The following is a 21,346-nucleotide window of genomic DNA, read 5'->3' on the forward strand; positions in this document are numbered from 1 at the left end:
TGATGCCTTCTTCCTGTGGAATGTTTTAGGGATGTGAGTTTCTTTCTTGGATTCTCTAAAGCAAGCTCAATGTGATGTGCTAGAAATTATTTCTTGATATAGATTAAAATCAATTGCTGTAAGATTTGTTAGGACAGAGTTAGGCTTCTGTAGTGGGACGAAATTATGCAGATTTTACATACAAATTACTTCAGTTTTCTCTTTTCCCAAGAAATGCTGCAGATGCAAAGGGTAGGGGTAAGAGCTGACTGCAGGTTTTATACCACTGGAAAGAATGAGTCAAACCACAGTTACACACCCTTCAGGTGGGACACGACACACATTCCACACAGCTGTGCAAACCCTTTATTAAAGCATCAATCAAAATACAGGATAGATCACATGGTTTTCTGTTTTTGCTACTGTAATACCAACTTATATGAGTCATTTGTTTACAACTTTATTTTTAAAAGTGAACATTTTACAGTTCACAAAATCACCAGATTGACATTTCTGTCGAGACATTTTTCCATTTTCCAATTTTAACAAAGGACATCCAGAACTACTGAAATACAACAAACGAAATCTAAGTGCAAGCATCTTCCTTGATTCTCACTGTTAGCAGCTCTATGGTGTCTGAGATACACATTTGGAGGCTATTTTATTGGCTAAATAAAAATAATTTATGCCAGAATATTCTTAGAACTATTTACTTTCTATTTTTACATTCTCTAGCTTCAATTTTGATTGTAGTATTCTTAGTATCAGCCTCTTTATAAATTCTATCTCTAAAAAATCTGTTAAAGATCATTATCATCCTCATATGATATCTTTGTGAATAAAAGATAAATGCTCAGTCCTTCGGAAAATATAATAAGCAATTGTTTTGTTTGATTTTTCCCCCACAATTGATTTGTGTAACCCAAACCTGGTTGATCAATGAAGAAACCCTAAAAATGTCATTAGGAAAATAAACTGTGTTATTTACTGAAGGATTTTTTAAAATGACCAGTATCTTGATGTTCAAAATATGTGAAAATACAATGAGATTTGGTAGATATTTTAAGAGTATGAATAACTTGGTTTGAAAACCAAGAATAGAAACATTTATAGAATTACTCAATGCCAAAAGGATATGTGAAGAGCAGTAAAGGAAAGTATCTGAACAATGCTGATAAAACAGAGTATCTGAAATGTAAGGTAAATGCTCCGTTTTGGTACCAAATCAAACACTGAAAGGAAATCCCCAGTTAAAAGAACGACAGTGACTGCTACTGAAGAGTTTTAGCACTGATCAACACTGTATTTCCTAGGGCAGAATAAAAGGTATCTGGTTTGCCTTTCTAAACCATTTCTTCCAGCAGCTGGAATTGGTGTTTCTACTGTCAAGTTAATTTGTGTTGGCTGCACGGGGCTTAGAGCATGCTGTTCCAAACATGCAAATGTCCTTTGTACCTGATTTTCTTCATGTGCTAAAGAGCTGAGCAGATCCTAGATCACCAATAAATAAAGATCCAAGCATTAGACTTGAAACATCTTATCAGTCCATTAAAATAATTTACATAGCCATAGTTAAATTCATCCAGTCTTTCCATCACATTGCTTTCTTGTTATGTCACATTTGCCCTTCAAAACAAAGTTTCGACAACATAGACTGGTGCAATTAAAAATGAAACAAACAATAAAAACAGACAAAGGAGGAAAGGGGAATTCCAGAACCCCATTGTGTGAGATGTCAGGTCTTTCAACCTTAGTTGTGAAAAAGGAATGCTCATAAGCATCCAAGACAAATCATTCTGGACATAACGACACAGCACAATAATGCTTGGGATGGATGAGACATTCAGAGATTTTTAGAGCGATTTCTATAAGCTATATATCACATGTACCACATTTGGTTCCTAGAGATTTTAGTCAAGTATTAGTATTTCTTTTTGCTAAGTATGGTATACAAAAAGATGAGGATAGTAGATGTGCCCTAAAGATATGAAAATATAATATATAAAACAAAACCATTATAAATTACATAGATTTTTCCATATAAAATTGTTTTCCCCATTTAGAATAAATACCATCCAAGTTTACAGATCATCTAAGTGAATTAAATGTACACACGTATGTGAATCATTTTCAGAATTTCAAGAAAAACATTGCTAGAGATATGACCAGGATGACTCTGAAGCCAGAAATTGATTTTACAAATGACTACATACGACCCAAAGGACGAGGCTTTGGATTTAGTGTGAAGCTTTCAAAACTGCCCAAATGAGTCCAATGTGCACGAGTGTGTATGCACACACGTTCAGTCACACTCGCATGAATTTCTATGAAGCTGAACAGTTCACTTTATCTTTGAAAAATCAGCTGAAAGTCATGAGGTCTTCTGCATTTCATATTCTAGCAGGAGGGCCTCTCTTATTTCATAAAGAAGCTGTAGGATGGATAGGAAGAGTGTAGCATTTTTGGAAGGAGAAATTCCCATTTTAAGTCAACCTCCCTTTATGTCAGCTATTATCAAAACCGAGAGCATTATGATGCCTTAAAGAGGGAGAAAGTTTTGAAAATCTACATAAGCTCTCCCCACTGCAGTCTAAAGCAGCAAAACCAATCAGGAAACATTCTTTGGCCGCATATTTCTGCTCTTGCTCCACTGAAAATCTGCCCATTTTTAGCTTATTATCACTATTCAATGTCTAGGTGGAATGGATGCCTTCTCCTTTCCATGTGGAATCCTACACACGGGTTTGGGTGGAATGACAACTGAATAGAATGGGGTAACATTTATACAGTATCACAAAATGAACTTAAGTCCTCTGTTGTTGCTTTGGGCATATAAACCCATGGTAAAGAATATGTGGACCTCCATGACAACTGGAAAATTTTTATATTCTAAGAGGTGGTGTTAAAACTTTTCTGCAACCCAAAAACATACAATGCTAGTCCAGAAAGCCCAACAGGAGTCATAATTTCTCCTGATTTCTCACTGCTCATTTCTTTATGTGACTGCCCAAAGCACTTCTAACCAGAAGTCAACAGGTCAGTCCTTTTCAAGAGATGTCTGATCAAACTCCATGACTAGTTCTATCACCTTCCACAACAGTTATCTATAAACAAACAAATCAAGGCTAGGTTTAAAACCAAGCCCACTGCTCTCAATTACAGAGCCAGATAATGTTTGTTGTAAAGTTTGGATGGCAAAAGCATCCAACTTCATGGACCCATTTTTTGCTTGTCTCATGCAACGGGGGTTGGTTATCCTGGAAGACTGCAAACTTTCTGTGAACTATAAATGTTTCAACTAGAAGGGATCCTGTAGACCCTCAAGTACTATCTGCATATTTTACAGATGAAAAAGATTAAACCCCAGAGAGAGGAAGTGAGTTGCCCAAGGTCACCTCCTCAGATGGTGACAGAGTGAGGACTAAACATCTGGGTCTGCTCTCATCACCAATGTGATCCATGCAATCTTGGACATCATAACCCCATTACCTGATGTGGCCAAGGCCTCTATGAGTTTATTAAGGTTACTGTCTCCTTTGCTTATAAGGGAAAATTAAATAAAACCACTCATTCTCACCAATATTAAATCTTAATTGCAGATGTGTTCCTAATGGCTTTTTTGGAAGGAGAAGATCCACAATTTGTTTAAAATGCTATGATTTCTCAAAACCAACATTCTTATTTAAGTAATGCGGCATGAAAATGTTAGGTGGACCGAGAGATGAAAGCAAAAATCTTTAAAGTGATTGTGAAAAGGAGCAAGGATGTGAATATTGGTTTGGTTCTGTGAGATAGTGACACCATTTCAACAGTGCTCAGAGCTCATGTCATCTGCCCCTTCTACAGATAAGGGACCTGAGAGGCCCAGACTTGTGCAAAGCCAGGCAGCTGGTTATTGGCACAGTGGGTATTAAGCCTTTGGATGACTAATTTTGTCTTCTTTCTGTAACATCATGCACCTCACATATAACCACTTTCTTGCAGGACTGAATAATTATTCAACCGTTTTGGCATAAAATTTGATGGCACAGTTCCCTTTACTATTACCCTAACCTTTCGCTTTCTCCTTTAAGGACAACCAAGTCAGCTATGCAGTTCACAAAAGTGGACCTGGTTATATGTCATCCAACAGCATATGGTCCCTGTAAGCCTGTTTGGAAGCCAATATTCTATAACCTACAGGAATCCACTGAATCCGATGTCTTTGGAAGCAATACATTTTCCAGGTAAAGAATCAGTCTTTATTTGGAGGATGATGTAACTTAAACAGTGACTTTCATGGGTGGTGTGGGTATATTTAACCTTTTACAATCTCCCTCTACATCTCAGCTGAGCTCACCAAAAGGCTCACTGAATCAGACAGGTAAACACATTTTTGACTATTAAAGTGCTATTCCGGGGCAAAGTTTTTCTCAGTTTCGTTTAACAGCAGCTTCGTTGGAAACAAACAAAAAAAGCAATCTATGAAAATAGGCCTGGGGAATGAAAAAAAAATAACAAGCCTCGTAACTACTTTGGAACATGACAAATGTAATGTGACTTGTAGATATCAGCCCTGGTACTGGTGACTGATACCAAAGTCTCTGAGGTACGTGTTCTAGGGAAACATAAGGACAAAAATGGCAATGAGGACTAAACCAGAATGAACAATTAGTATTAATAACAGTGACCTCATTATAAAGGAAAAGCAAAATTAAAACTGAGAAGAAAGTGCAAAAAACCCACGTACGTGCATTTGCTATTGTAGCAGACCTATACTTTTTAAAAGGAAAAGCAATGCAGGGTGCATTGGACAGGGTTCTTGAACTCAGAAATCTTACAGTGGTGTACTCTTTGCCAAGAAGGCATCACCAATTAAGGTATTTGGCAGAGATCAGCCTCTAAAACTCATTGTCACATAGACACCTTCTGTCTGATATCAATTCTGCACCCTGATGTTTCTCGCACCCTTTTCTACTGGGAAAATTCCAGTCCCATTCACTGCAGGCAGGTGTTTCTCCTTTTAAAGTGGCATCACTCCTACCTAAGGGATGAGAGTCTCCTGGTAAGGCTTAGCGGCAAGTGCGTACTACATCTGTATTACAAGGAGCAGCCCCTGATTTTCTTGATATGCATAGCTTTTTGGGGTTGGTATTAGACATGGCTTTCGTAAATAATGCAGGTGTTTTTGTCATGTGTCACTGCTGGCTCTGTGGCTTCCAGGTAAGCTGGCGGCAGTACCTTATCTGGTACCTCAACAGGTGTTGGCTCTTCAGATGTTAGCTCGGTGGACGTGACATCGGTAGAAGGCTCTGCAGTTTCGGGGGAATGTTCAGCCGACAGTTCTGTCTCCTCTACATCTTTGACTTCAAACTGTCCACCCTCTTGGTCATCTGCATGCTCTTTTTTGGACTGCGGGTGAACTGACACCTTGATGGCAATTTGCTGAGGTTGCTCGTGCAGCGATGAGGCGTCCGAGTCAGCGGCGGGGGAGTCGCTCCGCTTCAGAGAGTTGGGGATTGTGTAGACCTCATCCCTGTCTGCGGCCTCCTGGCCCTCTGGAGTATGCCTCACAAAATTCTGTCCCTGCTCCTCCAGCCCAACCACCTCCATAATCTCCTCCATGATAGTCCTGCAGTTCATAATGAGAGGCGGCAGAGGCACGCTCCTGGCAAGCTCTTCGATGTAGCGGGCGAACTCCATGGTTTTGAACTGGGTGACTTTGGCAAGCTCTAGAGTTTTGGCGGAGGTGATGATGGGGATGCGCTTGGCGATCTCAAATGCCTTCTGCAGCTTCTCTGCACCTTCGGTCCTAAAGAACTCATTGATGGCCTTCTCGGTCTTCTTTAGATGGCTGCTCATCATGCACAGGCGGGTGATATTGAGGACCATGACGATGGTGAAGGCCACCAGGCACACGACCATGTAGTAGACACCCATGTCTCCAGAAGTGAAGATGACGCGCAAGGTCACCGTGTTGTTCACGGTGCCGTAGATGTTAGAAGCCACACACGTGTATTTACCCCGGTCTGAGAAGGATACCTTGGTGATGTTCAGGAGGCCGCTGTCGTGCATTTGCCATTTTCCTGTCGGAAAGGAGAGAAGAGAATTCAACCAAGGACACAGAGCTCCCATGACTACAAACTGATACGTTTCTAAGAACATCTACTACTGTGAATGTCGACTTCACATGCTTACTATGTGGCAGGCAGTGACATGCATCAGCTCATTTATCCTCACAATAACTCTGCAAGGGGGCCCCTGACACTCCTTCCGCTTTACAGGATGAGGAAACTGAGGCACAGTCAGGTTAGACAACACTCCCAAGGGCACCAGCTTGGAAGCTGTAGAACTGGAAGATGAACTTGAGTTCCAGAGGCTGCAACTCTTAACTACCAAACCATATTGTCTAACTCCACATCCTAGTGAAAAATGAGAGAAACAATCTGGAAGACACTGTGCTCTTATTGAAGAGTTCCTTAACTTTAAAAGCAACTGATTCTCTAACCTGCCAGTGAGCATGCTGCCATTGAATATATGTTCACTGGGGAGGTTAATGCAATTAAATTGTTTACCTGAGTTTCTCAAATTTAAGATTGAAGCAATCCTTGTATGATTTCAGTTAATTAAAACATAATTTGTGTCATTCATTTTGAGACTCCACAGTGAATATTCTATACTATTTAAAGTTACAAGCTAACAATGTGAGTATTCAGAGGCTGGATATGAATTAATATCAATTTGTTTTAGCCTTGCAAATAAATTACAGACCCATCAAGTTGAAAATAAGCTTGACACGAAGGAGAACACATATTGATAATAAATGTGAGTCTTCTTACCCCCACCACCCTCTCTGGAAAGGATCTAGCATTGCCTCAGGAATGATATTTTGAATTCAGTGAAACACTTTGGTTTGAATTTAGCAAAGACCCCCGTGAAACATGATACTAGATGTGGCTTCAGGGTGTTAGGTCTGAACCCTTCTGAAACCCTACTACCTCCCTGGACTGTCCCATAGAGCAAATGAAGATCCCAGTTAGGCTTTTGGGGAGTTCTAAGGAACAGGCAGATTATTTCTCCATAAAAACATTCTAGTTCCCCGAACCGACTAGAGAAACCTCTCCTGAGAGCTGGGGCAACTGAACGCAGAGTTTCCTTTTAAGAATCTATTATTGCACTGTATATTATTTGTTTGCTCTCCTTATGGTAGTGAGTTTTAATTCTAACAGAAAGCCTGGTATTTCCCAAAAGCAATTTTTTTTTTGTTTTGTTTTTTGTTGTTAATACAGGGTTCCAATGGACTACGGAATAAGGCAACACAGGGCCTGTTTTCCCGCAGTGTCCTCTGCTTCAAGGAACTTTCTTAAGGAAGCTGGACGTGTCAATGAGGTACCTCCTGGGGTTCTACAGTTCCTCCTTCCCACTGGCCAGGGCGAATCCAGCGGGAGCCTCTCGGTGGATGCTGTCACATGACTGTGCCTTCTGAAAGAACATCTGTGAAGAGCAGTTTCTGGTGTCCCTGAGTAACCCTTTTCTAACAATTCAGCCAGTGTATTTCCTCCAAGAGTAGAAAACACTGGCTTGGAAAATCTAGTGAATTTTCAGCTTCTTGTGAATGTGTATGAATAAACCAACCTACTCGGTCTGTGAAATTCTTGCTAATTCAGATGGGACATGGGCAAGGCTTCTAACACTTTCATCCCATGAACATAAATTTTGATATTTCAGCTGCAGATTTATTCAAATATACAATGACCTGAGGCCAGGAAAGTTACCTTGTCAATTTATTTTCTTATAATTTGCATGTCTCATAAAAGTAGACTGCAGCAGGCATGGACAAAAACAGAACAAAAGTCTAACTGATTGAAAGCTTATTCCATAGAGAAGACGTTGGGTTCTAGAGACTTACAGGCTATGCTTGTAGTTTCTCATATTTACCTTCCTTTTGTTGGAACATATAGCAGAAAATAGAGTGGAGGAGGGTGAGAAGGTGAGGTTATTTGTGTGAAGAATGGTTAGGATCAGTTTGTTTACCTCCTCCCCATCTGTACCACTTTTTGGAACAATTATCTGTAAATATAAGGACAAAGTAGTCTGAACCTGGGTACAGAAGAAGAGAACACTAACAAGACAGGCATCTGATGGTAATATCAACAGCTTTTTCCCCAAACCTAAGTAACAACTTTAGTGATCATTATGTTCTAATTGTTACAGAAAAGTAAAATGTGAAAATACTAGCTACAACATCCCAATGCTTTCCTCTATTGAATATTTAAAAATGTTTCTGAATGTGAACTTTGAGTTTTCAGATATGCTTTTAATTGTCTATTGATATGCATTTATCTAATCTACAACCAAGTAGTTCAATTCAGACAACTACTTAAAGACACTTCAAACATTTCTTGTGACACTGTTAAAAGAGGCATAGCTTGGAATCAAATGCAGTCTAATTAGGTGATATGTGTGGTTCATTTTGGGGAAATCTGTGAGACGTCTAGCAGATAAATTATCACTTGGAGTATATTCAGATTCTTAGCCCAGCACATTGGGTCCACAGACTAATGGTTTTCATATACTTTATCCAATATTTAATTTTATTTGTTCTGAAAGTTTGAAGCCCAGTCATGTATCTGTGAAGTGACTATATTAACTATAAACCATGACAAATGTGAGTGCATATATTATAATCCTAAAGCAGGTGGGTTATTACCTATAGCATGAGCTGTAACAATCTAGTTAAATGAGATCATCACAGCTCTCTCTGCCAGCAATTTCCTGTTTCCAATGGAGGACAAGGATACCAAAACGTCTCTTTCGTTTTCAGTCCATTACTAGATTCCTCTGGAAACAATCGTCATCTTTATTTTATAGGTTAAGGTAATGTTAATGTCACTTAGAATTCTGGGTGAGATATGGTAAAATGAGTATGTGACCTGGATTAAAACATACTATTACCGGACCACAAAGTGAGTCCAAGTCTTTGGAAGCCAACACAGTTCTAAGACTATCATAGAACAGAACTAAGGTCTGCAGCCTCGAAGGTTGTGTATTTCTGTATTCCCCCACCCCCTTTTTTGTAAAGGCCAATATATTAATTTGTTCTGAGAACCAAGACTCCAAATATTTCCTCTCAGCCTCAGCCTACCCTTCCATTAGTGAAAAATAAAGATTTATGCACATTGTACTGCCACATACAGCTCTGAAAACTAAAGACGGTGCAAATTCTGTTTGGAGGCTCCTCCCATATCAGCTTTGGGCTCATGCTCAAGAATAATCTCCATCCACACGGCACCTGTCCAGATAGGAACATCTCAAAAACGTTCTCGCTGCTGCACGTTACCATTCGCATCGGTTTGTAAATACCTGGCCCTGCATCTCATTCTAGAAGGGTCCTGACTTCAGCTGCCAGAAAGTTATACAAACACCCACGGTGACTATCACAGATCTTCAGTGCTTTACACGTGAAATGGGGATACACAGTGCAGTCCTCATGTATTTTAAACTGTAGCTGAGTGGGAATGTCAAGCTTATGCACTGAATGTTCATGAAGCTGCATCACTTCAGCACAAATAAAACCCAAAATGTCAGCAGCAGATGCCAAGTCAGTTCTACATGCAATGATTTTGGAGGAAACAACAGGCAGCCAGCTCGCCATGACCTTCTGAATAGAAGAGGAAAGACTCTCATGCTCTTCCTGCACTTGGGCTCAGTTACACACTTCCTGTTCCTTGCACACACTGTAGCCCCGCCACCCCCCCACCCCCTGCCTTGAAATACCCTTCCTCCATCCCCTCTCTCTCAGCTCCTGTTCTGGAAAGTGATGCACACCTGAGGCTTTAGGCTAAAATGCTCACACACGCTGCAGGACAAAGGCTGCTGCATCTCACGTCTCCTGGAGACTAGAAATTGCCAGGGACCTGTCACACTCTTCCCCAAGAAACTCCAGGCACAAGAGTTAAATGTGAAAATCTCCCAGAGGTAGATAACAGTGTTGTGGTGACAGTCTCTCCTTTGCAAAGACAAAAGCTAGCAGATGTTGTTTCTGAGCTGTACTGCAGGGCATGGGTTATGCCACACAACAAAGCTGACATTTGTAGAAGGGCAGTGATCTTTTTTTATCTTGTTCACTAATTCAGTCAACAAATATCATTGAGCAAACTGTGTACCAGGCTCCATGCTAGATGATGGGAATACAAAGATGAGTTAGACACGACCCCTGACTGCAATAAAACATCCAGTTCTAAGAGAAAAACAGACTCTGAGACACAACCACAGCATCATGTGGTAAGTATAATGGCATCTGGGAGGGACTGAAGGGGACAGAGAGCAAGGGCTTCCTAGAGGAGGCCACTGCTAAGCCAGATCCACTGGCACAGGTAGGGAGAGGAATGGGAGTAAAAGAGAAAGAACTTTTGAGGTCACAGGGAGCACATGAGCACAAGAGGGAACACTGTGAGCCGCTGGAGCTGACCACTAGAAAACCGAGAAGGGCTCAGATGGAGGAAAGCAGGGCTGGATTACAGGAGGACCCCCAAATGTGCAAGAGCTTTATATCCATCCTGCAGGAGAACTGGAGCCCTGCCTGCTTCACGACCTCATTTACATGACTTTTCCCCTGACAGGTTTGCCTTACTGTATTTCTTAGAGGGGCCACAGGACCTTCCCTCATGCTCCCTCTCTGCCTGCAAGGCCTTCTTCCTCCCCACCCCAAGTCCCAGCCTCACACATTTAGCCCAGTTAAGACCCCATCCTCAAGTCTTGCTCCATTTCCCAATAAAGCCTTGTGTGAACTCTGATTAAATCAGTGGAGGAAACCTGAAAGTCCAGAAGCAGATGCAGCCAAGCGTGAGAAGTTTAAAGATGAAGACGACAGCATTTCAAATTGTGGGGTGGGGGAAGGGGGGAAGGCTATTGGGATAGATGACTGTTCATTTGCAAGAAAATAAAGGCAAATTCCTACTTTATGTGATACATAAAAATAAATTCCAACTACTCGGAAGATCTAAATGTAAAATTAGAAGCATAAAGTTAATAGAGGATATAAAATATTTTTATAACCTGGAAATAGGAAGTCCTTTTTAAGCATTTCAAACACCTCAGAAGCTGTAAAGGAAAACACCCCTGGATCAGATTTCCCCTAAATTAATTTTTTTCAATATAACATACACCATATTAAAGTTAAAAGCAAATGACGGGCCAGGAGAAAATTCTAGAATGTTTGACAGACAAATACTTAATGACTCTAAAACATAATGAACAGCTATAAATCAAGCAAGTCAAGACAAACCCAAAAGAAAAAATGGGAAAAGGCTATGAACAGATCACTGGCAAAAACAAGAAATGTGAATGGTGTCTATGTGTAGAAAATCACTAATATGTAAATTATGACTGCATTTATAGAGATTACAGTCATTTTTAAAACAACTTTTTCATCTTTCAGGTTGCCAGAATAAAGGGGAGTCGCTAGTGACATTGCCGGCAGTGGAAAGTGACGGCTGCCTGGCTGGGTAGGCATAAGGAGCAGGCCCGGTAGCTCACGGCCCTTCTATCACACACAACTCACCGCAGCCTGGATGGCCGACTCCTGCCCAGCTCGGCCTCCTTTCCTTAATTCTTTTCCTTTTTTTTTTTTTTTTAATATTGCTGAGAATGTAGGGTAAGGGACACTCCCATGCACTGCAGGTAGTCATCAGGCTGGTAACACTGTTGGAAGGATGATTTGATCACAACTTAAAATGAAGGTAGCCTATGACCCACTCTTAGACTTCTTGAAATTCTTCAAATCAGGCAAGCCTAGGTTGACTGGAAAAACAGTAATGATGTAAACCAACCAAGGTAATAATAATAAAAAAATCTTTTTAAGAACGGTGTTTCTTCCCAGGGACATAGTTCAGAGCTCTCCTCTCCAGCTCACTTTCTCTGGGAGAAGTCATAACCGTGGTGGGTTCCACACCGGGAAGGCAGCTGACCTGGGACCACGGTGCTCGCCGTGGTGGCATGCCCACGTGGTATGGCCCAATGTCTCCTCAATAGGACAGTGCCAGGTAGCCCATCTGGCAGTGAGAGAACAGATCAATAGCATCCTATGGTTACAATTAAACCTGTAAATGCAAGAGATTCTATGGTACAGGGGTGACTGTGACTTAGTGTGAAACCAACAGATGACAACATCAGAACTAACGCTCACACAAACAACTTCTGAGCAAATAATTGCTGTACAGCAAGGAGCAGCAATGAGCAATGCATTCTGAACTGAAGAATCACAGGGAAAGTGAGAGCACAACCTCCACGGATACTGTAATCACAGCTTTTCTCCAAACACCACTTCTACCGAAACCTTAAATCTTTCCAGGTTTACTTTAGGATCACTAAGCGTTAAAAATTAACATTTTCAACTTGAGAAAGGCTGACTGAAAAAAAAAAAAAATTATACCCAAATGCTAAGCTTTTAAAATTTCCAATCATTTTATGAATGCGTGTGTGTAAACAGTGATGGATGTATGGTTTGTCTATATTCCCAATGAGTGGTATAAACAGATTAAAACTGTATTAACTATCCTGTTTAGACACTTTGGCTCTTAAGCCTCACACACCCATGCTTTTCCAGGAGAAGAATTAAATCTGCCAAAATGAGTATGTTAGTTTCTTGAAACTAATTTAAAAATATTCAGATAGTGAGAGTTCCAGTAAATGTTTATGCAAACAATAAATGAAATACAACATTCATTCAAAGGAGGATTGCGTAGAATCGGCACCCTTCAAAGAAGCACAAAATGTGTGCATATGTGTTTGTATCTATAAATGTGGCACATATTTTGTGAAATATAGGCTACTGAAGAGACAGGATTCATGCCTTTTTACCAAACATAATTGAAAGCAAATTTAGCACTGCATGGCTGCACCTGTTACAAGGCTTCTGCAGAAGATGACAGCTCCTTGAAGCCACTGCAGCATCAGGTTATGAATCCCAGAAGCTGCAAGTGCTCTTGTGCCTCCCCAACCCCACCCACAACCCTCCCAAGAGACCTCTTCAGAGAGGACTAGGGCAGCTCTAACAAGCTATTTCTTACATCATGTAGAGCGAAGGTGGCCTGGGATAATATAGGCTTAGCTAAGCTTTCAACTCAGGAAGGTGGGGATGGAAGGATTTTGCTGTTCAGAATCTGTAGTTCTGTTCTACTTCAAGGTACTAATACCTGAAAATAACCTACTGTCTTTTTATTTCCTGGAAAAGGAAACATCTGTTCCTCTAGCTAATTTGATCTGGTAATCTTAATTTTTAAAGAAGTGCCAAGCATGTAATTCCATAGAACATGGAATCATAATACATGGGCTCATAATAGTCTTTTCTAGAGAGTAGCTACAGGTGGTCCTCCAAAATAACAGCACCCTACACTTAGTTCACATTAATCACTTCCATTTTGGGAACCTTAGCTGTCATCCATATCTGAAATGGATCTGGAAGGGTCTTTTCATTGCTAAGACTAAAGCTATCTGGGCTCACATCCCAAGTGGAGCACAACTCACTGAAGAAACACACAAATGGTGGTTAACAGGTTGGCATTTGATATGGCTCAATTCAGAAAATTAACCTTAGTAACGTAAATTAAACTGCTTCTATGGGATCTACTTTGGAATGATTCTTTAGTTAGCCAAGGGGTTGCTCCTTTGGGTTACAGCAGGGTTTCTCAACTCGGGTACTACTGACATTTGGGGCTGGATAATTATTTATTGTAGGGGTCTGTCCTGTGCAATGTAGGCTGTTTAGCAGCACCTCTGGCCTCTACCCACTTGAAGCCAGGAGCACAACCAGCCTGACCCCACTGGTTATGACAACCAAAAATGTCTCCAGACTTGGCCACGTGTCCTCTGTGGAGAAAACAGTTCCCAGCTGAGAACCATGGGGTTAGGCAAATGCAAAATTCATCTGGTGCATAATACTTTGTAATTTCCACATACACTGCTTTCTTCCGAGGTAGAAGCACATTAGATAGCAAAGGGCCCTTTGTACACAGAAGTGATGCACCAGGAAAGCAGGCCTCTGATGAGAAGAGAATCCCAAACTCACTGTCATGGTAATCAGGACGTTATTTGGAAATTTCAAATAACATTTAAGGGATAGGAATTTCTTTTGCATTTACTGAGTTTTGGAAAGGTTGAGAAATTGAGAGAGAGAATATTAAATTACCCAGAAAACTCTTTCTTTACAAAACACACTATATTAAGAAACAGGGATTTTTAGCAATTGAAACCTATTATTGTGAGGATATAGTATAATATTAACAATAATAATAGCAGTGCCACTTACTGAGAGCTTGCTATATTCCAGGTACCTCTGCTAAGCATTTAAGACTCACTATCCCACTTGTAGTAAAAAAGGATGATCTCTATTTCACAGACAAGAAAACCGTGGTTGAGAAAAGTCAAAGAACTTCCTTAAAGACTATATAGAGCGATTCTTCTCAATTTCCAATCATATATTTATAATTACATATTTTCCAATAATATGTACATATGTTCACAAATCATAAATTGTGTTTGGTACCATTTGATGTTTTGTTTGTTTTTGAGATAGGATCTTGCTATTGCTCAGGCTGGAAAGCAGTATTGTGATTAAGGCTCACTGCAGCATCAAACTCCCAGACTCATGCAATCATCCCACCTCAGCCTCCCCAGTAGCAGGGACTACAGGTATGTGCCACCAAGCCCTGCTAACTTTTTTTTTTTTCCATAGAGACAGGGTCTCACTATGTTGCCCAGGCTGATCTTGAATTCCTGGGCTCAAGTGACCCTCCCATCTTGGCCTCCCAAAGTGCTGGGATTATAGCCATGAGCCACTGCACATGGTCTTGATGAGTGTTTTAAATCTCAAGTATTTAATATACTAAACAAGAATTCAGTATAACAGGTTAATAGACCACTTTACACTGATCTTAGAGGTAAAGGATAATTTACATCTAATGCTGTGGACACCGACCTATTGATATATAAATATTAGGTAGGGAGGTGATAACTACAGTCTTATCACTGGCTGACACAGCTTGTCATGGTCCCTTGCAGAACTAGTTAAAAGGCATATTACAATCTATTCAAAGAAACCTGCAAAAGTAGAGGGATAAAAACAATAAAGCAAAGTAAACTAGAGGCAAAATTTATAATAATGAATTCCATAGCACTATAGTAGCAGTTGTGACAATTGTGGACTCAGTGCTTAAGTGTTTTTGGCAACCAGACACTACAAGAGTACAGAAAACAAATCCACAGGAAAAGTAAAAAACCTAACTTAATGGAAGAATTTCAAACTTAATCTCTAACAAACCCAGACATGTTTACAAGGGGTGAAACCAGTTGACTTTCTTGAAATCCTTGTTACTTATCTCAGAGAGGTGCTAATGTTAATGTAAATGGTTTAAAGTCATAGTAAGAAGCAACAGCGAAAACACATTGGATAATTAGTGCCTGAAATAGTTAGGACTTAATTCCTGGCTACTATACATTTCTACTCACTTCTAGCAAAAGGAAAACTGAAAACAGTATATTTCGTGGCCATCTGTGGTTATTCATGTTGTCTGCTTTATGGTGGGTGGACTACCCCAAACAGGCTCTTTGCTGAACTACAAAAACAAAAGTCTTCCAGATAGAGATCACACATTAGCCTCTCCTGATCCTGTGGAATTGAAGTGACAGCACCAGGCAAGCAAAGCAAACCAGCTGGGCTCCTGCCAATGACAGGAAATAGCCCCATTCTCTCTGGGCCTGGAGGGGCTGGCATGAATAACAGCTCTCTCACCTTTTCAGCAGAAACGAGACATGAAATTGCTCCTTTCCAGGCTAATCACAAAGTGAACGGCAGTGTGCTCCTCGAGTGACTCACCGATGATTTCTGAACGCCTTTTTGTGCATGTGCATGGCATGTGCACACACATGTTCCGGCACAAATCCTAACACTGTCTGACCTTGCTATCGGTAGTGAGGATGCCTTTTCCATCTAGGAATTCTTCTCATACTCACTCAGTCTGAGAGGCTCTTCAACATTTTTCACCTACAGGACCTAAAGGATGATGTGGTGGGACACAGAGGGAGAATGAATACCCGCTGGCCACACTCTGGTTGTGTCATACCCTCTGGTTTCAACTGGTTTCTCATCTGTATACATGAGGATTAATAACACTTCACTGTAGGGTTTATTATAAGGATTAGAAATAATATTTCTAATTGGTGCAGGGACTTAGTAAATGACAGCGGTTGTTAATGAAAATTATAATTTTGTTAGTTTGGTTCTAACAGTAGTCTTAGTGTACCTAGGTAAGGTTCTAGGATATTAGTATCATTTTTCTTTTTTTTTGTTTTTTTCAGACAGAGTCTCGCTCTGTCACCAGGCTCGAGTGCAGTGGTGCGATCTCAGCTCACTGCAACCTCTGCCTCCCAGGTTCAAGCGATTCTCCTGCCTCAGCCTCCTGAGTAGCTGGGATTACAGATATGCACCGCCATGCCCAGCTAATTTTTGTATTTTTAGCAGAGACAGGGTTTCACCATGTTGGCCAGGATGGTCTCAATCTCCTGACCTCGTGATCCACCCACCTCGGCCTCACAAAGTGCTGGGATTACAGGCATGAGCCACGTGCTTGGCCTAGTATTTTTCATACTATATGCAATCAACTCTTTGTTGATTTAAAAAAAACCAAAAAACAAAACACAAAAAAACACCGCTCCATATAAACTTCTAGCCTATTGGCCTGAAAATGGAAATCTATGTCCATGTTATAATATGGACATTTCCCCCACCAAAAATGAAAAGTTAAAGACTATGGGTTTACCAATAGGCCATTCCAGCTCTCAGATTCTGATATTTTATGAGCAAGAATCTCTCGTTTCTGTTGTTTTCTGTGTATTGCTTTGTTGTTAGGTACACTGCTTTGTATATTATCCCATGTTGCTTATGCTCTGAAATTACCACCATGCATTGTAATTACAAAAGCTGAGCTGGAACATCAAGTACTAGTATCACAAGTTCTTTTTAAAACTTGAAAGTTTTAAAGAGATTTAAAATAGCTAACTGATTTATCAGCAAGGCTGCTGGCTACAACCAGAGTGCTGAATTCTGATGGAGCAGTTCTCTGTAGCAAAGGCTTTTGACTGGCGGCCACTAGCTTGGGGTCTACTGACAGGCTACTACTATAGTCCATCTTAGCACCCACAAACAAAAGAAAATGGAGCCAAATATAACTACCAACTAGTTCAATGCCCTCAATACACAGATGAAGGAGGAACGGTGCAGAGTCAGCTTGCCAACGCTGAGTCAGCAGTTACAAGGACCTTTTCGCTAAGATACCACATATGTATCTCAGACGCAGTAAGATACTACACTTTGGGATAATCCTCAAAATGTTGGAACTGAAATTCAGGCCCCAGCACTATGCTGTTCCCACAGTTCTCTTCCTCTCTAGGACTGAGGAGTTCAGTGCCCCAACCCAGCTTTTTAATACCCAGGGATAACCTTTGCTTCAGGGTCCATGTAAAAGGGAGATTCCGGTCTTGGGTCTTTCTTCCCTTTGATTCAGTCACCCTGGGTTCCCTAGCGATGGCTCAGCCCTGCAGAAAGACCTGCTAAGGTACCTGGCCTGCAGTGTCTTTGTTACCATGGCTATTGCCCTCCATTCACAAGTGTGACGTCACTGCCTTCTGACTTGTCCTGGAGGAAGTGGCTGTAGGAACCAAAACCAGTGTGGGCTAGGGGTTGTGTTCCCTCATCTTTCCACTGTCAGTAGTAAAGGTTCTTGTTATGGCCACTTTTTTAAATTGAGACAGAGTCTCACTCTGTCGCCCAGGCTGTAGTGCAGTGGTGTGATCTCTGCTCACTGCAACGCCCGCCTCCTGGGTTCAAGAGATTATTCTGCCTCGGCCTCCTGAGTAGCTGGAATTACAGGCACGTGCCACCATGCCCGGCTAATTTTTGTATTTTTAGTAGAGATGGGGTTTTACCATGTTGGCCAGGCTGGTCTCAAACTCTGGATCTCAGGTGATCTGCCCGCCTTGGCCTCCCAAAGTGCTAGGATTACAGGCTTAGTCATAGCCACTTAATAATTGCAGGACTTCGGGCAAATTTCAGTAAATGTGCATTTGAACTATAATGTCTCCAAGGTGCCTTCTAATTTAACTTTGCTATGGTCCCACAATTCCTCTTGGTGGGTAAAAGTTCAACTCTCCTAGGTTAAACATGATTCATAATATGTAATATTTTGACTTAAAGGAAGAAGCTTTATAATGCTCTACAACCTTGACTGGCTAACCAAAAGTAATGTAAGTGACAGCACTACAGCAAACCCCACATCCTGGCCAATTAGACGGCTAGCAGCCTTAACCATTCGGAACACAGCTGTGAACCAGAAGTAGGCAACTGCAAGAAAACTCCATTCACTTAGCTCCTAAGGAGATATACAGCATTAGCCTCTATTCTTTTTTCAGGGCAATTAAGATAAAGTGAGGGAAAGAGATTAAAATGTAGGTTTTCCTGGAGCAGAAACTCTTCTGGGGATTGCTCATTGGTTAAAGAATTGTGGAACAGGACGGCAACGTGAATGGAAGAAACTAATAAGCTGCTACTTCAGAACAATGATCTTTTCACTCCCCCACCCCAACCCCTCTACTTCACACAGTAAATGCCTAGGAAAGCAGATTAACTCCTTCTGGTCAATCTGACCAGGATTGGGTTTTCAGACAATTACTTCTCGCATCTAAAACAAGAAATGCACTGATTTCCGAAGACCCAATCCTCTCTCTGGCTAGTCTTTCCCGGAGTGAGGTGATTCACACTTTTTGGTCAGAAATGCATTTATTAAAAACCAAGCAGTCTCCTGTTGTCCCACATCCTTCCTTGTTATTGCATCCTCCCTCCCTCCCTGCCTCAGCCTAGAAACTGCAGCCAGGTCTCCAGGAATCCCAGCCAGTGGCTGAGACTTGCACTGAGGTTTCTTTTCAGAAGTGTGGTCTTTAAATCAACGGCCAATGAATTAAATGGACATTTAATGATAAACAACGGCTATATTGTTTATTCCAGCCATCTCCATGAAAGAAAACAAAACTCTCTTAAAAATTGAATATATTATTTAGGAAAATCCATTTTACATTTGTCTCTATAATGTATTGGATGTATTATATTACAAAATTCCAAGAAGCCTTTTAAAAGACTTCTGTGTTTGTCCTTTGTCTTCTGTGTCAATGAGTGAAAAGAATGAATTAATTGCTTCTTTGAATCCTTAAGGATATATATTCTCTCCTGCCTTAGAAAAACAAGACAAGATGAGATCTTTAAATCATTTGCATGAGAAGAACTAACATCACGGGTGCTGGCTCCAAAGCTCCTGTTTATATTTTATTATGACATTTGATACAACTTTAAAGCCTACCTCCTCCTCTCTCCTTCTCATCCTCTTCTTCTTTCAGCAGCTTGCCAATGGAATTATACCACTTGAACTGTGGGTCAGGGATGCCATAAACACTACAATTAATCAAGGCACTGTTCCCTTCCTTGACTATGATATGGTCAGTTCTGGCAATGATTACGGGCACAGAGCCCAAGACCACGTTAGTGCCATTTAAAGTGCTGTTAGTCACACTCTTAGCGGTGGCTAGAGTGGATACTAGGATTAAAAAGGGCACAGAAGGTAGAAAGCACACAGTCAGATGGCTCTTCAATCGATCCATCTTCTTTGCTTGCTCTGTAAGGCAATAGAGAGATGGTTTGCCAACCGAATCTTCTATCAGACAACACACTGTTCACAGCAGGTCATGGGACAAACCTGTCCTGGGTCCATAGAGTTGGTACTTGAGCAAGAACCTGTTTTTAAGAAAACAAAAATATATACACATAAACATTAGCATTCATACATTCAAAACACTATAAATGGTTAGCAATGCAGCTAAAATACAAACATCTACATACTTTTTTTTTTTTTTTTTGAGATGGAGTCTTGCTCTGTTGCCCAGGCTAGAGTGCAGTGGGGCAATCTTGGCTCACTGCAATCTCCATCTCCTAGGTTTAAGTGATTCTCCTGCCTCCGCTCCCAAGTAGCTGAGATTACAGACACCCACCAATATGTCTGGCTAATTTTTGTATTTTTAGTAGAGATGAGGTTTCACCGTGTTGGCCAGGCTGGTCTTGAACTCCTGACCTCAGGTGATCCACCCACCTTGGCCTCTCAAAGTGCTGGGATTACAGGTGTGAGCCACCGCACCCAGCCAAACCTACATACTTCTTAAACAAAACACAATCATAAGATGTTCCGGATGTGAATTATATTTTTCACAGAAATCATAATTTTTTTTTGCTATCAAAACATATAGTTTTTATAGGAACAAATATTTCTTATATTAAATTTATATATTACTTCGTAGAGCTCAAAAATGGATTCAGGCTGCTTTCACTTACCATGACAAGCTCTCTTTCCTCCACATTACCTGTCTTCATTGTAGAGGACCTAATTGTTCACCTGGGTGTTCCTTAACCTCTTCTCTCCCAGTAAACGTGACTTCCAGTCTACGTCACTGGTCACAGCTTGGGCTCTGCCGGCATTTGGAAGGACTGCATCAGAATCACTCTGGCATTCTCCTAACTCCCCATTACAGCTTCCAGAATGCTCCTTACTGTCTCATTCAACTTCCCATGCTCCTCTGAGCTCCACCTCATCTAGCACTCTCTGCTCTGTGTTACTGTTACTTATGGGCTCCAGGTCACTCATGTACACCCTGGTTTCAATCTCATCTGCCTCCCACGGGCTGGGGAACATCACCAGACATTACGGTTGGCTGCACTTCTATGTCCAAAGATCTAACCTTCACCTAGTCCTCTATCCTCCATTTAATTCTAATCCTATAGTCATGCCTTCTTCAAAGGCAGAAGTTATTATTTCAATTCTGCCTACAACAACACTGAAGGGTTACCTGGTGATGATAAATTAGTTTCAGATCATATTTTTTTCAGTAGGAGAGAAAAGAGTTTTGTTTTGCCATAGATTTCCATAAACCCCACTAAACTGGAGTGCTTTCCTGCCCTAGGAAGCCAACACATTACGCCACCAGCTGAAACCCTGTGGCGAAGGGAGATAGCACAGACTGCAATGGCATGATAGACACCCTGCCATGACTTTGCAAATGTCTTTCTTTACTTGGCTAAACTTGTGGTTTCCTTTGTGGTTGGAAAGCTGACCTATTCAGTACAGAATAGCTGTGAAGAGCATGGCCTCAGGTTTGAGAGAGACCAGGCCAGGATTCTGGACATAACCACCTTCGCTGGCTGTGTGTCTTGGGCAAGTACAAGACAATTATAAGGATTCAAAATCAAATGTATACCAAACACCTATGTACTGCTGCCTTGATAAACAAGAATTAT

At 41.0% G+C, this 21,346-nt stretch overlaps 1 protein-coding gene across 9 annotated transcripts in view; it reads right to left on the minus strand.

Annotated features, from left to right (window-relative positions):
• Window positions 1–322: 322 nt before the first annotated feature.
• MFAP3L (microfibril associated protein 3 like) overlaps window positions 323–21,346 on the minus strand; it is a 40,668-nt gene continuing 19,644 nt past the window's right edge. For 4 of the 9 annotated variants that reach the window (XM_054485000.2, XM_054485002.2, XM_063664292.1 and 1 more), the window contains exons 2-3: window positions 19,365–19,795; window positions 323–6,044 (exon numbers count right to left, since the gene is read on the minus strand). In XM_054485000.2, coding sequence (XP_054340975.1) covers window positions 5,113–6,044; window positions 19,365–19,662 — 1,230 coding nt within the window. In that variant the 5' untranslated portion in view covers window positions 19,663–19,795 and the 3' untranslated portion in view covers window positions 323–5,112. Of the gene's footprint in view, window positions 6,045–15,748; window positions 16,010–17,455; window positions 17,601–19,364; window positions 19,796–20,386; window positions 21,167–21,346 lie in introns of those variants that run through there. The other 5 variants (XM_063664290.1, XM_054484999.2, XM_054485004.2 and 2 more) reach the window with 5 other exon arrangements.

Source organism: Pongo pygmaeus, chromosome 3 (genome assembly GCF_028885625.2).
Source record: "Pongo pygmaeus isolate AG05252 chromosome 3, NHGRI_mPonPyg2-v2.0_pri, whole genome shotgun sequence".
In the NCBI taxonomy this organism is placed as follows: Eukaryota; Metazoa; Chordata; class Mammalia; order Primates; family Hominidae; genus Pongo; species Pongo pygmaeus.